Below are 19699 nucleotides of genomic sequence, written 5' to 3' on the forward strand. Positions count from 1 at the left end.
GTTTCTAAACAATCATCGCGTGTTCCTAAAACGTGGAATGAAAAATGGAACGGAACGTAAAATACTGTATGCATAATTGATATTATGGGGGTGATCAGCATTTTGTAAAATCAAAAGGCTTATTATACCCCCCGAACAAAGTTCCGGGGGTATATAGGAATCACTCTCTCTGTCTGTCTGTCCGTCTGTCTGTCCGTCCGTCTGTCTGTCTGTGCAGATTCGTGACTGCGCCATAACTTCTTTGTTCTTTGACTTAGGCATACCATATCTGGCACACAGGTGGATCACCATGAGACGATGTGTCGAGTACCTTCATGACCTCTATATGACCTTGACCCTTGACCTCAACATCAAAATTAAAGGCTTTTTACAATGGATTCGTGTTCGGGCCATAACTTCTTTGTTCTTTGACATAGGCATAACCCCGAGGGTCTCTACAGCCCAGTAGCTAAGTACTTCGTTACTAGCTTGAAAATACGGATGTATATTTAATTGCTGTTATAAAATTTAGAAATTCATTTCAAAATTAAGGATTATCTCCCTCATGCATAGCTCTTATCCTTGGACGAATTTGGCTCCACTTTTTTTGGCACGCTGTTTTTGGCTATATTTAGCTCTAAAACTTCATAGTTATTTCGGATTTCGAAGATTTCGGTTGATCATCACTGAAGAGACATTATTTGTCGAAATGCGCATCAGGTGCATCAAAATTGGTACCGTATAAGTTTTACATTATGACCCCTGGGTCGAGGCCTCTGCTGGTGGACTGTTAGTCCCCGAGGGTCTCTACAGCGCAGTAGCTAAGTATTTCGTTACTAGCTTGAAAATACGGATGTATATTTAATTGCTGTTATAAAATTTAGAAATTCATTTCAAAATTAAGGATTATCTCCCTCATGCATAGCTCTTATCCTTGGACGAATTTGGCTCCACTTTTTTGGCACGCTGTTTTTGGCTATATTTAGCTCTAAAACTTCATAGTTATTTCGGATTTTAAACATTTCGGTTGATCATCACTGAAGAGACATTATTTGTCGAAATACGCATCTGGTGCATCAAAATTGGTACCGTACAAGTTCTACATTTGACACATGAGTGTATCACCATGAGACGATATGTCATGTACCTTCTTGATATCCATATGACCTTGGCCTTAAGGTGTTGGGTATCTTCATGACCTCTATATGACCTTGAACTTTGACATCAAGGTCAAAATTGATTATAGGGTTTTGACATAGCCATACCTTAAGACATGGGTGTATCACCATGAGACTATGTGGCATGTACATTCATGACCTCTTTATGACCTTGACCTTTGATCTCAAGGTCAAAATTATAGAATTATGCCTTGGATTTGTGTTTGGACCATATCTTCCATTTTCTTCTACAAAGGCATACCATATTTTTGCACTCAGGAAAGAGGTAATTTATACCTATTAACAACACCCTTTGGGAGATTGGGGTAAGCGGGGGTATTCTTAGTGAGCATTGCTCACAGTACCTCTTGTTGTATTATGAACAAGGGCAGCAGAAATTGCATCGAAAACAGGAAGTCATCACTATGTTCCACTGTTTCATATACTTCATAAGTTATACATTCTGTACATATATACTTGCATGGTGTATGCATGTTCGCATTTTAAAATTGTAATAACTTACTATTTAAGCAACCGCTTGTGCATACTACCCCTTTTAAGGAGTTACCATTTTCTGACCCTCTCTTCCACCGATTGTGACAGTATGATGTTTCACAAATATAAAACAAAAATGAAAATGAAGAAATAAAATACTGAAAAAGAAATAACCTTTCAAATATTCTTCTTTCTTCTCTGGTATTAACCTTAAGAAATGATTTTACAAGCCTAATTTTATTAACGGTTTACAATAGTCTTGCAACCCAGCGTTGACAAAGGTATTAGTGAGCAGTTACATACATAAATAGTTTTTCACTCCACCCACCATCCTTGAAAAATAAAAGAACAAAAATAAGAAACGGAAGAAATATTAATTCGATGCATTAACGGACTTCTGACATTTGTTAAAGCTAGTAATTCAGTGCTGTGAGTAATTTGGAAATTTTGTTCAAATCAATACCGACTGATCACTGCTTCGTATATCGTTATAGTTCTTTCAAAAATTAAAATGTTAGATAGCAAATTGGGAAAACTTTCTTTAAAAATATATAATCATGTGGAACACAACACAATTTTCAACTTTGTCTTTTAATGAAATGTGAAGATAACGAACAGTGATCAATCTCATAACTCCTACAAGCAATACAAAATATATAGTTGGGCAAACACGGACACCTGGTCATACCAAAGGTGGATCAGGTGCCTAGGAGGAGTAAGCATCCCCTGTTGACCGGTCACACCCGCCGTCAGCCCTATATCCTGTTCAGGTAAACGGAGTTATCCGCAGTCAAAATCAGTGTGCCAAGAACGGCTTAACAATCGGTATGGAGCACGTAAGACAGCATTTGACCCAATGATAGGCTGTAAATCATATAACTTTGCTGTAATTGTCATTTCTATTCATCCATTTTGACAAGATTAATATTAGCCCTGTCTGATCGCGAAATTTTATGAAGATGGAAAAGATAAGAATCCCTTTGCCCTTTGACGGTAGTGTCCTTTTGAAACGTGTCGGCTATCCTTTGAAACGAAGACAGTTCAAGGTGTATCTACCCAGACATCCATTCTTTACTGAAGACAGATTGAAGCATGATGTGGTGAATAACTGTGATAAAGTATTATTTTATATACGTGCTAGATATTCCTTATTAAAATGTAGACTTACTGATTAGTGTATTTTTTTCACCGTATGTGTTTAATTGTAATTTATTTTCTTAATACTGTAGTATTTGGTGCTCACAAGGCTTTGTGTTTGAAAAGTTTCGAATTATATAGAATGCGCTACTTGCTGAATGCACGCACTATATCATTAGTGTTGTGACACAGAACATGTTAATGCAAGGTGAAGATAACGAACAGTGATCATTCTCATAACTCCTACAAGCAATACAAAATAGATAGTTGGGCAATAACGGACCCCTGGACACACCAGAGGTGGGATCAGGTGCCTAGGAGGAATAAACATCCCCTGTTGACCGGTCACACCCGCCGTGAGCCCCATATCCTGATCAGGTAAACGGAGTTATCCGCAGTCAAAATCAGTGTGCCAATAACGGCTTAACAATCGGTATGAAACACGTCAGACAGCATTTGACCCAATGTGAGGTTGTATTGACGAACTAGATCGTTATAACGACTATAGAATTTGCGAAATGCTGACTTCAATCGAGACTGTTGAAATCCCTGTACGAGTCTGATTAAAATCAAATCTCTCACTTCGCTCGATGTATGGATAGTCGCTCCCACGGAGCGACTATCCGTATATCGAGCGAAGTGAGAGGTTTGATTTTAATCAGACTGTCCCTGTACCATCAACTTGTTTGTCAGTAGCTTACAGACCCTGAAACGTGCTACTACACCAGTTGCACGGTACGGTTCGGTACGCTTTATGAACGGTACGGTTCGTTTTCTGAACGGTACGGTTCGTTTCTTGAACGGTACGGTTCGTTTCTTGCACGGTACGGTACGCTTCTTGAACGGTACGGTTCGCTTCTTGCACGGTACGGTTTGCTAAAAATAGCTGCACGCTTTGTGAACGGTTTGCACGTTTTATTAATGAGGTGGGCGTGGCCTGAACGCTTTGACTTCGTATAAATTGTACGTTTCGATAGTTTGTTTTCACTCGATCGGTCTTATTCGGCTCTTTGATTATCGGCTGCAGGATTTGTGGTTGTGTTAGAATGTACACATGGGGAAATGAGACGTTATTTTTGATTGCTTCGATGGAATAATTCCATATTGATAACGTACATAAAAGTTATGAATAAAAGTTTTTAGAATTTGCTTAAGTCTAAGTCTTAATGGTTGTTATTACGTTTCAATTTGTTTTTCATTTCTCATCAGACATTTATTAATTTACGATTTTATAAAAAGTTGTTACATGAACTGCTCCCCGACATGGGCGTGCGTAAGTGTAAAAACAAAGCGTATTAAGTTTCCGGATATAAATTACAGTACCTAAATTGGAAAAGTTTTTAGGAAGAAGTGAATTTTGTTTTGAATACACTAAAGTCGCAAATGACACAATGATTATTTTCTGCACTTCACATTTATTGTGATTTATCATCGACATTATGAAAGATCCAGGATATCTGCACGTGAAGTTTGTACGTCCTTTTTTGTCAGCATTCAGTCATTCATAATTAATAATGTTAGATATCTGTTGCATTTGTCTTAATAAAATGATGATAATACATATATATTCCTATCCTTTATCACGCGAAGTCCGATTTTCATTTTCCTGACTTTATTTTTGATCACTGAAAATTGAATTAAAAAAAATTAACAGAAAAGTAAGGCAAGGGTATAGTTTGCAATAAAAATGTTTCATATACCTTTTCTATATATTGTTGAAATACTTGAAAATGCTGAAATGAATATTTTTTGCGGCCGATTTGATGCTTTGCATCAATTTAACTTGTTTACATTCTTTTACACATGTATGTATATATTTATTTCTCTGTCGATGTAATTAAAAATTGTTTATTAGTGTATATAATAAATCCGCCAATCTACATCTATATATATGGGTCGTTATCAATGTAGAAGAGAAAAAGATATGTCAAAATTATTGTTAATAAAGTAATGAAAATATTACAGTGTAGAACGTGACAATTTTTCTAATCGGTCTAGAAATTTCTCATATGATTCAGACACTGTACGTAGGAAAGTACATATTGAATACATTAACGCTACAAATATCAATTTCATCCGCACATATGGCTTCCACTTGTTGAACGGTATACTGTGGCTGAAAAAGTGAGTCACGTGACATAAATTGCACGCTTTCTGCACGGTATGGTACGCTTTCGGGCTTTTGGGGGCGGGATTTGCATAATATTATCCTGCACGCTTTCTGCACGGTACGGTACGCTTTTTGAACGATACGGTTCGTTTCTTGCACGGAACGGTTCGGTTCGTTTTTAAGGTGTAGTAACACGTTTCAGGGTCTGTACCTCGATTTAAAAACTGACTATACCCAGAACTACATTGTGTAAAATAATTGAATAACATATCATCATATTTTCATTGATATGAATTAATATGCATTAATATTTATTTATGCTTGCATGAAGGCAAAATCTACCTGTTATGTTAAATTGTATGTTTCGTTAAGAAAAATGTATGATTTATAGATTTTGAATTTTTTTCTTCTCTTCCGTTTTCCACTCCGCGTTTTGGTTTTTTCATCAAACCGAGCAGCCTACCTGTGATTTGTATGAAATAGACTACTGAGGTCAGAATAACAGTATCAACTGTTGACTGTTCATGAAATGAATATATCTCTGTTGATGTGTCACATTATTACACAGCATACATATATTCATTGTATTGATAAGAAAATGAAAACAGTGATGACGCCTGTGGACGTTGAACATGTGTATTAAACTTTCGTTTAAAGTGTGTTCTGGTATAGCAATTTTACCGGTATTTTACTATAATACTAAGCATACATATTAATTTATAACTTAACTTTTAATTTAGAGATTATAACGTTCTGTCATTTTCAAATTTGATACAATTATCCTACAAAACCAATATCAAATTTAGATATCTTGTCTTTGTTCTAGTAAATTGAGAAGAATGAGGTTTTATATGTACAGACTAATGATAATCACATTGTTGTTTTGGAATCATTTGAAAATCATTCAAACTTATAAAGATATCATTTTTGTCTTCTTATATTATCAAGTACCCCATTTTAATCCTCGCCAAGAGTGCCAGAGGCCCCTAAATTGAACACATATATAGCACAGTAATTATAAAATCATATACATTGTTAGATTTGAAAATTTTATTTCAATGTTTTATATAAGCAAAAAGAAAAAACCAAACATAGCTCAAGGACTTTTAATTCTACAAAAAATCAGTTCATCATTTACACTGTGGTACGCTTCTAAAGGCAAGATACCTCAAATAATGGGTGTCTAGGTCATATAACGGAGTTATTGTTACATAATATTATATAAGATATATAAATATGCATGATGTACAGTGGATGCAAAAAGGGGCTTAATCCTATACTAGGACAACATGGATTGGATACATTTATATAATACGAGTTCTAGGCATAATTAGGAGATTGTTTGAGAAAATGGAATTTACTTTCGCATGTTTTAAGAAGTGTGGTACTAACAGATTAAAAATTCCAAACAGGTTAAAAATTCCAAGACATATTATGTAAAAATCTAAGTGGGATTAATTCGATGTAACATTTTTTTTAGAATGTAAAATATATTGAGATTATACAGTTATATTTGATTTAGATAATGAGGTATACTTTTGAGATTTCATCAGGCGAAAATACCTTCGGAATCATTTGAGAACATTTAAATGCTATGAGGCAAATGTTTGATAATTTATCAAATGATTTAGAATTGCTTCCGAATTATTTGAGAACATTCTTGAGATTGTCGAAAAATACAATTACATTTGATCGAGATAATATGATGATACATATTTCAAAGATTTTATTACGGCGGGTGTGTTAGGTCAACAGGGAGTGCTTACTCCTCCTTCTAAAAATAATATTAACTTTCATTCGTATGTCGATTCGATATATCCCAGCGCGCTTGAAATAAAAGACACCACAGAGTCGTCCACTCCTGCTTCATACTTAAATATTTTATTGAAAGTAAATATTAAAGGCAAACAAACAACTCAACTTTATGACAAACGGGGTGATTTCAGCTTCTCCATCGTCAACTTTCCATATTTATGTAGCAATATTCCATTATCACCTACATATGGAGTTTATATATAATAATGTCTCTTCAGTGAGAAATGTTTGAAATCCGAAATAACAATAAACCTGTAAGAGTTATTTTAGGGAAAATCATTGTGCCAATCAAATTGGAGTCAAATTCGTCGAAGGATAAGAGCTATGCATGAGGGAGATAATCCTTAATTTTGAAATGAATTTCTAAATTTTATTACAGCAATATGCAAGATGCTAAATACCGAGTTAGCGGAACTCTCTTGTAAAGGAGTCCGGAAAAGTGTGTCGATCTTGGGCATTTTTTGTTTATTCAAACATGGCATCGGAAGAAGATTTAACCTGTGATGTCCACAATTAAAAATATTTTTAAATGAAAGGTGTGTAAAACGTCAGGATACAGGAAAACTGAACTGAATTTAGCTCGTGAAGCTATATGTTTTGACGCAAGCTCTTCTCAGCTTTGGACATTTTCTGGCTGACAGCAGTGGGAAAAAATCCACCACATTTCCTTTAAAATCTATCATTTGTGGATATTTCTGCGTATTATGTTTCTTTCTTGAATCTTTACTACAGTTTACTGCAATGCAATGATAGTACACCATTGTTAAAATCAGGTGAATCGATCACGACAAAAGTTACAGAACTGGTATTATTTACCAACATGCCCAAATTCTCGCATACTCTGGGTTTTGCAAGACTTTGAAAGGGGAAAGTAAAATTTAAAACCAAGGCGGAAAAGGTAGTCGCGATCTTGCGTATTATATATACATCCGTATTTTCAAACTAGTAACGAAGTACTTAGCTATTGTGCTGTAGAGACCCTCGGGGACTAACAGTCCACCAGCAGAGGCCTCGACCCAGGGGCATAATGTAAAACTTATACGATACCAATTTTGATACACCAGATGCGCATTTCGACAAATAATGTCTCTTCAGTGATGCTCAATCGAAATGCTTGAAATCCGAAATAACAATAAACTTGCAAGAGTTATTTTAGGGAAAAGAGCTTTGTTTCATTTGATAATTGGGGAATGAATAGGAATTTAAAGCAAGTTTAAAATTATAATTTCATATTGATTGTGCAGTGTTTATTGCCGTAAGATTGGATTTGTTCGTGTATATTGTTCATAGCAATATAGCTCAAGGGCAGATCAAAGAATACGTCGTTAGCTCATGTCAAACTATTTCTGCTCAACAAGGAAGATCAAACAGCTGTGGTTCTGACATTTCATCTTCATGATTATGTTATCACTGTATATTCACGAATCCCCGTAGCATCAACTAATTTCATAAGTTGTAAATTGTCAAAATAAACTATCTTTATACATGTATGTATCAAAATTTCCAGAAGTCATCGAGATATTTCGTATTTTGTAATAATCAGGCGAACGATTCCAAAATCTGGAACAATGCTTGTTGAACCTTTCTGATGAAATTATTTTCAATTTCGAAATGATGGTAATCTAACTTAAGAGAATTGCCCCTCAACTCCATGATATTTAGTACAAGAAGTCAAATGTTGTTAACATATCACTGCTTGAAAAACTGCCTTTACAAAGGGAGTAAAGATATAGTAAATACTTTATTTACAATAGCTTTAAGTGTATTTAATCACATTTACTTAAATAAGAAAAAGATGGTAAATATGGTCTTTAATTACCTTTACTGGGAAGTAAATTTTTGTAATGGCCCAATTTACAATACCTTTACGAAAAAAATTAAAGACCATATTTGCTCAAGTAAATGCAACTTTACAAAAATTTAAAGGTTGTCTTTTTCAATGAATTTACAAGAACTTAAATATAATATTTACGAGAGTAAATTTATGTTTACAAAAAGTAAAAGGTCGTATTTACCAATGACTTTAATTTAAGTAATTTTTAATAAAGAGCATATTTAATCAAATTTAAAGGTGTGTAATTTTTACCATTAATATGGAAATCTGTATACTCCCCTTTTCAGATTTTATCAAATTGCAATAAATTTCTTTATACAAAAGTATATATTGTGAATGGGGAGTTCATATCTTAGTACAAGACATTTCTTGTAGAATCACGTTTTAAATGATCTGTTGAGATAACAAAAGCTGCATATTTAAATATCAATAGTCAATTTATTAATTTCTATTTTTCACAAATGTATGATTATATACCACAATAACGGTGGTTAATATATATGGACATGTATAACAATATAAAACAAATTGTACACAATAAATCATTGATATTTCAAACATGCTGCGATGCATAACAAAATATTTTTGATATATTTTATGATAGAATGCATTATCTTGAATTTTGTGTAAATATATGCTTAATTTGAACAATTCTTATTGTATCAATGGTATCAAATTTTGTTTTAAAAGAATTGAACTACAAAGGTCATTTTCTGAACCTAAAGATCATAATTGAAATTGTCTTCGAAAAATTTAACAGATTTGAATGACTGCTGCAGAGAACTTTCATCCGCAAATAATCTGTATATCTGCAATATCATTAACACATATATATAAAAACAACAATGGTCCCAATACAGATCCCTGTGGCACTTCAGATTCAAAGACTAAATATGTGTACAAATGAAAAGGTGGTGTTACAAAAAAGAAATTGCATATGCATCACATAGTCAAAAAATAAAAAAAAATATTACATGTTAAGAACATATTTTAACATGCAATTCACATGTTTAAAGTCCATGCATGAATAATGTTCAATTTAGGAGGCTCTTCTTCTCTTAGAGACCCCCTACTTTTTTGGACAATAACCTCTTGCTACGTGGAGGACATGTCTCTAAATATTTTTTGTCCAGACTTCCTTTAACTTTCTGTAATTCCTCACTCTCCCAGGAATATGGATGGGACACAAAACCATCATCTCCCTCCTCATCACTGCTCATATATTTGTGAGCATTTGGTAGCTGGAAAAATGTTCTAACTTTATTTTTCTTCTCCTCGGACCATCCCGTCTTCTTCTCTACCGCAACAAGTCTCCTCTTCAATTTCTGTCCAAAAAGATATGTTTAAATTAAAGGAAAAAAATAATTCCAGTTACCTTCCATATTTACCCAAATCACTTCAATGAAACATTTGTTTTGAATATATTTTTAAATACATGGGCACACAATCAAGTACTCATATAGACACCCTTTCATCAACTTCCTTTTCTTTCCTCAAGTGACCTAAACCATTTCGATAATTTTCATCCAGTGTCATCAAAATCAATAACAATGTTCTAAGATGAGCTTTAAGTAAAACTGTATGATTACTGAGCTAAATTGAATTTCAAGTTTATCTCTTTCTTTCTTTCATATGTTGCTTGCCTCTTTTTATTTAACTCTTCTTTATTCTTATTGTGCCTATTGTTGGCCTCCTTTTTGGATGTAAAATATCTTTTAATGGCAGCTAGAAAATAAAAGATGCTGAATAAAAGATCTTGCACAAAATAGTGCAAATATGTTTCAAAATAACTAATTATAGCCTTAGTTCAACCTATGATTTCTTTGTAATTATACCCACCCCCCGCAACAAGTTGTGGGGGGTATATTGGAATCGGGTTGTCCGTCTGTCTGTCCGTCCGTCTGTAGACGCAATGGTTTCCGGGCTCTAAAGCATTATCCTTTCCACCTACCGTCACCATATCATATATATGGACTACCCATGGGATGAAGATGTTCCCTATCGATTTTGGGGTCAAAAGGTCAAAGGTCAAGCGCACTGGACATTGAAGTAGCAATATGGTTTCCGGGCTCTAAAGCGTTATCCTTTCCACCTACAGTCACCATATCAAACATATGGACTACCCATTTTTCGAAGGAAGGTATGAGGGACAAGACGTTAATATTTTTTGTCGGCACAACGACTTTGCCATAAAAAAAACCCAGTAGAATTTGTCCCTGTACTTTTTCAAACAAGCACTTGGACAAAGACGTAGATAAACTGCGAGAAAATGGTTCTATCGAATCTACCCACTGTTACATATATAGGCCTACGGCATATGCTTTCCGTTCTGCTCTCAAATTCAATACACACTCGCACCAACTGACCTTCACATTGTAACAACATATAGACAGAACTTTGCTAGCAGTGTCTACCAAATGGTAGTTTTAAAGAAGAAATTTAAAGATAAAAGATAATTAAACTTTCAATTATAAATAATAAAATATAATATTTCCCAACTTTGAATTGAATTATAATGCTTTCATTTTTTTTAAGGAACGCGTACGTGTTTACAACAACAGCACGCCGCGCTCCCACTTCCTAAGTAACAACGTGTAGATAACAAAAAATAATAAAAAATTTTGAATAAAATAATTTAAAAGTATTGTGATTTTCACAATAAGTTTGATCATTATTATTATTTTTTTCCGAAATGCACATGTGACAGTAGGCCTATCTAACTTCTCCAAAAATAAATTGAATAATAATTGCACTGTTTATTTTAGAAAAGCAACAACGCTAATTACAGTTGTTTACAGAAATGGCATTGCCAAATTGTGTTTAGACAGTGATCCCATGTAAACATTATTTACATTATTTACTCGCAAATTTATGCAGATTTCATACTCGCTTTCCTCGCTACATTAGGGACGCTATTTGTATGCACTGGTGGCTATAAAAGATATAAGACTCGGGAAATTTGTCAACATCGAAATAAATGTTATCCATGGTAAATAAATTAGTCCCCAAAAACCTGAGATTTTAAAATATCTAACAGTACTTTTACAACAAGTTGATCGACGAAGGTCGCATGTGACGTCACTGTGCCACGTGACTACCTATCTAATTAACTAGGCTTTTTTTTAAATCGGGGCTTAGATTTAAGTCCGTATTATGGCTAATTATCGCAATACTTCAGCGAATGAACTATTACAATTAATTTCTACAAGCATAAGGAAGACAAAATGCATATAATTTCGTATACTTTGAAAACACGAGATGTGTCCTTTAATTTAAGAATAATTACCCTAAGTCTTACCTGATAGGCAATGGAAAGCATTTGCTTGACAGCTCTTGGTGTGTTTTCTTCTGTGCCTTTTCTCTGCAAAACACCATTCAAAGATTCATGATACAGTAAATGAAACAATTTACATATCTCTATATAGTCATTGTATTGTAGTTATTATCAGTAAGTAATGCAATATAATATTCATCACAAAGTCCTCCTTGCTTATATTATGTTCTTGGTTTCATGTTGAATCTCACCTTCTGAATCTGGGAAACAGGGAGGCCATTTGAGTAATCTAATTCTGATGGGGAGAGATGCCTCATCCATGATGCACTCTTGTCCTTCAAATGTTTTCTTGGAGACCTTCGGACTGCTGTTGTACACTCAATACTTTTCTTTTTCTGGCAAAGAACCAAAAGAGTTTTCTAAATTCATATTCCTCTGGAATTGGTTATGTGTATGTTTCGTGAGGTGATTTTACACATTTTCAACAATTTCACACATGGAAGGACAGACACAATTTAAATTATATAGACTATAGTCAAAAAGTCATACAATTTATAATATTTATTAAAGCATTGGAACTGCATTGAAAATTGACTCTTAACATATACCTTTTGTGCTGGAGGGTCATGTTGGGGTTCATCTTCATCTCCAGACTCACATCAAGAAAGCTTCAGGGTTTCATAGAGCCTGTCTTTGGCAGGTTTTCTAGGATATTTCCTTAAACCTGTAGATTGCAATGATGTGGCTGTTCTTTTCTAAACGAGAAGAAAACAATAGTGTAAAACATAACCGATTCCTTACTCTGTACAAAAAGGAAATTACATGTGGAAATTAAACAAATGCAGAAAAATAGCCAAATTTCTGTCTAAAACTACTAAAAGTTAATGCCTATAATAAACTACTTAAAGATAATGTCTTAGTACAATAACCTACACAATTTTTATATGGATAATATATCAAACTTCATAAATACATGCACGTCCAATCAGTCAGTCAGACACACTACTTGCAATATATATCAATTACAATTTCATTGTTTTTGCCTAATATATCTGATATCAAAAATTGTATTATTGAATGCCATTTCCTCATGAATGTGTTGCAGTTGTACACATTGCACATATGGATCTTGATAAATATAATACATCCATTTTAAAAACCAAATATCTATTTACAAACCATAAAATTTAATCTAAAAATTCTGAAAGTAAAAATTGGAAGCCAAATCATAAAAAAATAATCTGCTCTAATCACACTAATATATTACAAATTAAACTGACTGTAAACATGGTAAAAGTCAGCATCTTTTACGACTCAAGTTTGCAATCAGAAGATGCAGACCCCCCTCCCAACATATACATGTAACTATAATAATTCAGAAAAAGTGAGATCGAGGAAGTAGATATAGCATATATATATATGCAGGCGCGGATCCAGAATTTTTTTTCCAGGGGGGGGGGGGGTCGAACCTTTTCACAAAAACATATTTATAATATAATAACAGTCAACTCATTTTTCTTATAAATCGTTATATTGTAATTTTTTTTATCTTTGCAAATTCCAGGGGGGGGCTGGACCCCCCTCCCCCTCTAGATCCGCGCATGTGTGCACAAATACAATGTTTAATCAAAGTGACTGATACAGTGTATAGGTGGGGGGGGGTTATGTTGTTAAAGTAAAAGACAAAACAACTATAGGCCTAGATCTAAAATTACAAAAAAAAATTCATAGGCCTATCTAAGAAAAGAAATCTAGGTAAACATGATCAAACCTTTGTCTTGGGTGTTGCTGATAACACAGATTCTGGCTCTGATTCGCCCTCAACCTCTAAATCTGTCGCCTCTGAATCCCAATCCATCGGCAAATGTTAAAAAGCCTTGGGTCCAAGTCCATTTTAAACTCTGTGTAAAACAAAGAAACTAGCCGCGCCTTGAGATGGAGTAATCCGATCTGTTGATCTTTGACGTCACGATTATACCCATAATGCACTCGGCGGCCATATTGTAGGGCAACAGATTGAAGCGTGGAAGCGTAAACAAGGGAGGGTTATTTAAGTTACTGCAAGGATATGGTTAATACTTGTGTTGTGTGGGGTTGTAACAACCGGTCAGTGAGTGGAGATGAAAACAGACGCTTTTATGACATTCCTAAAATTGTAAAACATCAAGGAAAGCAGACGGAAGAGTTGTCAGCTGAGAGGAGAACACTTTGGCTGGCGCGGATCAACAGATCAGATTTCAACCCGAGAAACGTCATTTTAAAGTCTGTTCAGATCACTTCGTTTCAGGTAATAGTTTTAATTAGGTTATATATTTGTTAAATCAAAAATTGTTTGTCTTATTTTAATATGTTGATGGTGCTAGTACCGTCTGAGCGAGCGCAGCTTCATGCATGCACATATTTTGTAATGGTCATGCTTTGTTCAGGCAGGGATCGAAATTAACTTTTTTCACTACTAGCAAATTTTAGGTAGTGGATTATTTTCCAACTAGCAAAATTGAACTTTTACTAGCATTTTTCAATCGATTGCTGTTTTACAGGAATTTAAGAAAACAAGCATGTATCTATATCAAAATATAGGGAAAATCTTTTAAAATCTTCTGTAAAGTGCAATAATAAAAATAATATTGAGAATTCTTTCATTTAAAATTTAATGAATATCAGACAACATACAAGTATCATCGGTGCATGTTGAGGGTCATAGGGTACACTTGTGCAGCGAACTCACTGTCCAGAGATCTACCACCTATTTACAACATCATGTGGTTTGAAATCTTGAAGACTGTTTGCGCCAATTCACACTATATGTTCAAAACTTTTGGAAATTTCATCTAAAAAATTCTAGTTGAAAAAAACCCCGCGAACTCTAAGCGTTTGACTATAGACTACAGAAGGACACCGCATGAAGCGGTGACACTAACACTTTCATATGTTGTTTCATGTAAACACGGACGAGATCAACATGCTTGCTACTTAAATCAGACGTCTCTGAGACGCCCGAAGTATGCATGAAGTAGGCCATCTTCGACATCACTGACTGAGATGACCTTGGCCTTAGATATTTATTCGATCCACGTTTACTTTTCAATACTTGCATATTCATTCTGTAAAGCGTTTCTACGCACAAGACAAAATTATTGTAAACTTCAAAGTACAGCCAATAAACCGAGGAAATCTGAAAAAAAAGATCCGGGTTTTTTCACTCGCAAAAAGTTGCAATCGCTTGTGATTTTTCACTCGCAATTTCAATTTTTAACTCGCATTTAGCGAGTATTTCCCCTTAATTTCGTTGCCTGTCAGGTTCAATTTAAAGACCGGGAGTAACCTATTATATTCTTAATGAAATCTATGTATCATTTAAGTAGATTGATATAGCATTATATTGTAATTCATGTTTCAGGAACAAAGGCTGAACTCTATGACAAGACTATTTAAAACCTGACTGGGCACCCTCTCTTAAGTTAGGACCTGTGGAACAAGATCCATCGATAACTTTATCAACAAAGAAGAGGTACGAGAGAGCCCAAAGCCGTGATACACGAAAATTGGAAAAGACACTGTCAAAACAGGCACTAGATTTCCAGGATGTTGAAAGACTTGAGGATTGTGATGTGAACTATGAACTGTGAACTGTGCAAGTTTAGTTACATTGGACCACTGGAAGCACTGGCACCTAGAGAGGAAGACAAAAGCAATAAGGAAGACCCATACCTACTCCATGCGTTGTGAAGTGCAGAGGCAGTAAAACTGCAAAGAGTGACGAAGCAACCGATCCTCCATGATAATTGCACATTGGTATCGTGATAAAGGACAGATATCTTCATTTGAGAACATGAACCTCAAACCCAGGCCTGGTCAAGTTGAAAAAATAGTAGTGCATAATATTCTCATTGAAGGAAAATCACATGTCCATTGCCTTGCCAGGGTGAAATGGTTATGCAAAGTAAACGAAACAGTTTGAAATTATTTTGGTAAACCAGTTGAAGTTTGGAAGGCCAATATGTATGGATGTGAAGGACCTGCTAGTTTTATTCCCATTCAAAGAATAAAATCCAAATTTGTATATGCTTTTGAGAACTTTCAAGGAATTAACACAATCGTTGTTATAACACGTGAAAGATTCTTGTGACTTTGATATGCATGATATGAAGCCGGACACATATGTTGATCTGGATATATACAGACACAATTTGACTACCCAAGTCTGCACATTACAAAAACTTGTGAAGTCGGGCACATGCAGCTGATGTGTGAAGCCGGACACATAGGTCTACATATACATGCATGTACATCCACTATTTGATTACATCAATCTGCACATTACAAAAACTGGTGAAGTCGGGCACATGCAGCTGATGTGTGAAACCGGACACATAGGTCTACATATACATATATGTACATCCACTATTTGATTACATCAGTCTGCTTATTACAAAAACTTGTGAAGTCGGGCACATGCAGCTGATGTGTGAAGCCGGACACATAGGTCTACATATACATGCATGTACATCCACTATTTGATTACATCAGCCTGCACATTATAAAAACTTGTGAAGTTGGGCACATGCAACTGATGTGTGAAGCCGGACACATAGGTCTACATATACATGTATGTACATCCACTATTTGATCATTTGATTACATCAGTCTGCACTGCCACATTACAAAAACTGGTGAAGTCGGGCACATGCAGCTGATGTGTAAAGCCGGACACATAGGTCTACATATACATGCATGTACATCAACTATTTGATTACATCAGTCTGCACATTACAAAAACTTGTGAAGTCGGGCACATGCAGCTGATGTGTGAAGCCGGACACATAGGTATACATATACATGTATGTACATCAACTATTTGATTGCATCAGTCTGCACATTACAAAAACTTGTGAAGTCGGGCACATGCAGCTGATGTGTGAAGCTGGACACATAGGTCTACATATACATGCATGTACATCCACTATTTGATTACATCAGTCTGCACATTATAAAAACTTGTGAAGTCGGGCACATGCAGCTGATGTGTAAAGCCGGACACATAGGTCTACATATACATGCATGTACATCCACTATTTGATTACATCAGTCTGCTTATTACAAAAACTTGTGAAGTCGGGCACATGCAGCTGATGTGTGAAGCCGGACACATAGGTCTACATATACATGCATGTACATCCACTATTTGATTACATCAGCCTGCACATTATAAAAACTTGTGAAGTTGGGCACATGCAGCTGATGTGTGAAGCCGGACACATAGGTCTACATATACATGTATGTACATCCACTATTTGATTACATCAGTCTGCACATTACAAAAACTGGTGAAGTCGGGCACATGCAGCTGATGTGTGAAGCCGGACACATAGGTCTACATATACATGTATGTACATCTACTATTTGATCATTTGATTACATCAGTCTGCACTGCCACATTACAAAAACTGGTGAAGTCGGGCACATGCAGCTGATGTGTAAAGCCGGACACATAGGTCTACATATATATGCATGTACATCAACTATTTGATTACATCAGTCTGCACATTACAAAAACTTGTGAAGTCGGGCACATGCAGCTGATGTGTGAAGCCGGACACATAGGTCTACATATACATGTATGTACATCTACTATTTGATCATTTGATTACATCAGTCTGCACTGCCACATTACAAAAACTGGTGAAGTCGGGCACATGCAGCTGATGTGTAAAGCCGGACACATAGGTCTACATATATATGCATGTACATCAACTATTTGATTACATCAGTCTGCACATTACAAAAACTTGTGAAGTCGGGCACATGCAGCTGATGTGTGAAACCGGACACATAGGTCTACATATACATGTATGTACATCAACTATTTGATTACATCAGTCTGCACATTACAAAAACTTGTGAAGTCGGGCACATGCAGCTGATGTGTGAAGCTGGACACATAGGTCTACATATACATGCATGTACATCCACTATTTGATTACATCAGTCTGCACATTATAAAAACTTGTGAAGTCGGGCACATGCAGCTGATGTGTAAAGCCGGACACATAGGTCTACATATACATGCATGTACATCCACTATTTGATTACATCAGTCTGCACATTATAAAAACTGGTGAAGGCGGGCACATGCAGCTGATGTGTGAAGCCGGACACATAGGTCTACATATACATGTATGTACATCAACTATTTGATTACATCAGTCTGCACATTACAAAAACTGGTGAAGTCGGGCACATGCAGCTGATGTGTGAAGCCGGACACATAGGTCTACATATACATGTATGTACATCCACTATTTGATTACATCAGTCTGCACATTACAAAAACTGGTGAAGTCGGGCACATGCAGCTGATGTGTGAAGCCGGACACATAGGTCTACATATACATGCATGTACATCCACTATTTGATTACATCAGCCTGCACATTATAAAAACTTGTGAAGTTGGGCACATGCAGCTGATGTGTGAAGCCGGACACATAGGTCTACATATACATGTATGTACATCCACTATTTGATTACATCAGTCTGCACATTACAAAAACTGGTGAAGTCGGGCACATGCAGCTGATGTGTGAAGCCGGACACATAGGTCTACATATACATGTATGTACATCTACTATTTGATCATTTGATTACATCAGTCTGCACTGCCACATTACAAAAACTGGTGAAGTCGGGCACATGCAGCTGATGTGTAAAGCCGGACACATAGGTCTACATATATATGCATGTACATCAACTATTTGATTACATCAGTCTGCACATTACAAAAACTTGTGAAGTCGGGCACATGCAGCTGATGTGTGAAACCGGACACATAGGTCTACATATACATGTATGTACATCAACTATTTGATTACATCAGTCTGCACATTACAAAAACTTGTGAAGTCGGGCACATGCAGCTGATGTGTAAAGCCGGACACATAGGTCTACATATACATGCATGTACATCCACTATTTGATTACATCAGTCTGCACATTATAAAAACTGGTGAAGGCGGGCACATGCAGCTGATGTGTGAAGCCGGACACATAGGTCTACATATACATGTATGTACATCAACTATTTGATTACATCAGTCTGCACATTACAAAAACTGGTGAAGTCGGGCACATGCAGCTGATGTGTGAAGCCGGACACATAGGTCTACATATACATGTATGTACATCAACTATTTGATTACATCAGTCTGCACATTACAAAAACTGGTGAAGTCGGGCACATGCAGTTGATGTGTGAAGCCGGACACATAGGTCTACATATACATGCATGTACATCCACTATTTGATTACATTAGTCTGCACATTATAAAAACTTGTGAAGTCGGGCACATGCAGCTGATGTGTGAAGCCGGACACATAGGAATACGTATACATGTATGTACATCAACTATTTGATTACATCAGTCTGCTTATTACAAAAACTGGTGAAGTCGGGCACATGCAGCTGATGTGTGAAGCCGGACACATAGGTCTACATATACATGCATGTACATCCACTATTTGATTACATCAGTCTGCACATTACAAAAACTGGTGAAGTCGGGCACATACAGCTGATGTGTGAAGCCGGACACATAGATCTACATATATATGTATGTATGTACACCACTATCTGATTGCATAAGTCTGCATATTACTTGTGAAACCGGACACATAGGTCTACATATATACATGTACATACATACACTCTATGATCATTTTAGTCTGCACATTACAGAAAAATGTTTGCATAGCAAATACAAGGGTGATAATATTCTTGCAATGTATACGTTTTCAATCTAATTTGAAGTGTTTATTTTCCTGATCTTATAGGTATTTATTATGTACAGGAAGCAGTTTTTTTAAAATTTATTTTGTAATTAAAAAGTATATTAATTTGAAG

The 19699-nt window shown here is 35.6% G+C and overlaps 2 protein-coding genes across 3 annotated transcripts in view; one reads left to right on the top strand and one right to left on the bottom strand.

Moving 5' to 3' along the window:
• LOC130048696 (hemicentin-2-like) overlaps positions 1–19699 on the top strand; it is a 169074-nt gene that overhangs the window by 57028 nt on the left and 92347 nt on the right. The window lies entirely within an intron of this gene.
• On the bottom strand, positions 8946–13711 carry LOC125673216 (uncharacterized). Of its 2 annotated transcripts, XR_008799801.1 has the most exons (5): positions 13573–13711; positions 12410–12556; positions 12053–12196; positions 11826–11888; positions 10123–10252 (listed from the first exon to the last, which is right to left on the bottom strand). XR_008799801.1 is itself a non-coding variant. In XM_056153303.1 (3 exons), exons 1-3 carry the CDS (start codon positions 12116–12118, stop codon positions 9586–9588), a joined length of 396 nt encoding a protein of 131 aa, XP_056009278.1. In that variant the 5' UTR covers positions 12119–12174; the 3' UTR covers positions 8946–9585. The 2 variants fall into 2 exon arrangements, 1 of the variants encoding a protein (XP_056009278.1); XM_056153303.1 differs by lacking the exons at positions 10123–10252; positions 12410–12556; positions 13573–13711 and adding an exon at positions 8946–9852 and having other exon boundaries at positions 12053–12174.

The sequence above is a fragment of the Ostrea edulis genome, chromosome 1, assembly GCF_947568905.1.
Source record: "Ostrea edulis chromosome 1, xbOstEdul1.1, whole genome shotgun sequence".
NCBI classification, from domain to species: Eukaryota; Metazoa; Mollusca; class Bivalvia; order Ostreida; family Ostreidae; genus Ostrea; species Ostrea edulis.

Bases quoted from the DNA above. Each gene is read 5' to 3' on its own strand.
- LOC125673216 (XM_056153303.1), bottom strand. From the start codon at position 12,118: ATGAGGCATCTCTCCCCATCAGAATTAGATTACTCAAATGGCCTCCCT. The intron at 11,889-12,052 runs GTGAGATTCAAC...GGTGTTTTGCAG, and splicing joins CTGTTTCCCAGATTCAGAAG to AGAAAAGGCACAGAAGAAAA. The intron at 9,853-11,825 runs GTAAGACTTAGG...CTTTTTGGACAG, and splicing joins TGCTTTCCATTGCCTATCAG to AAATTGAAGAGGAGACTTGT.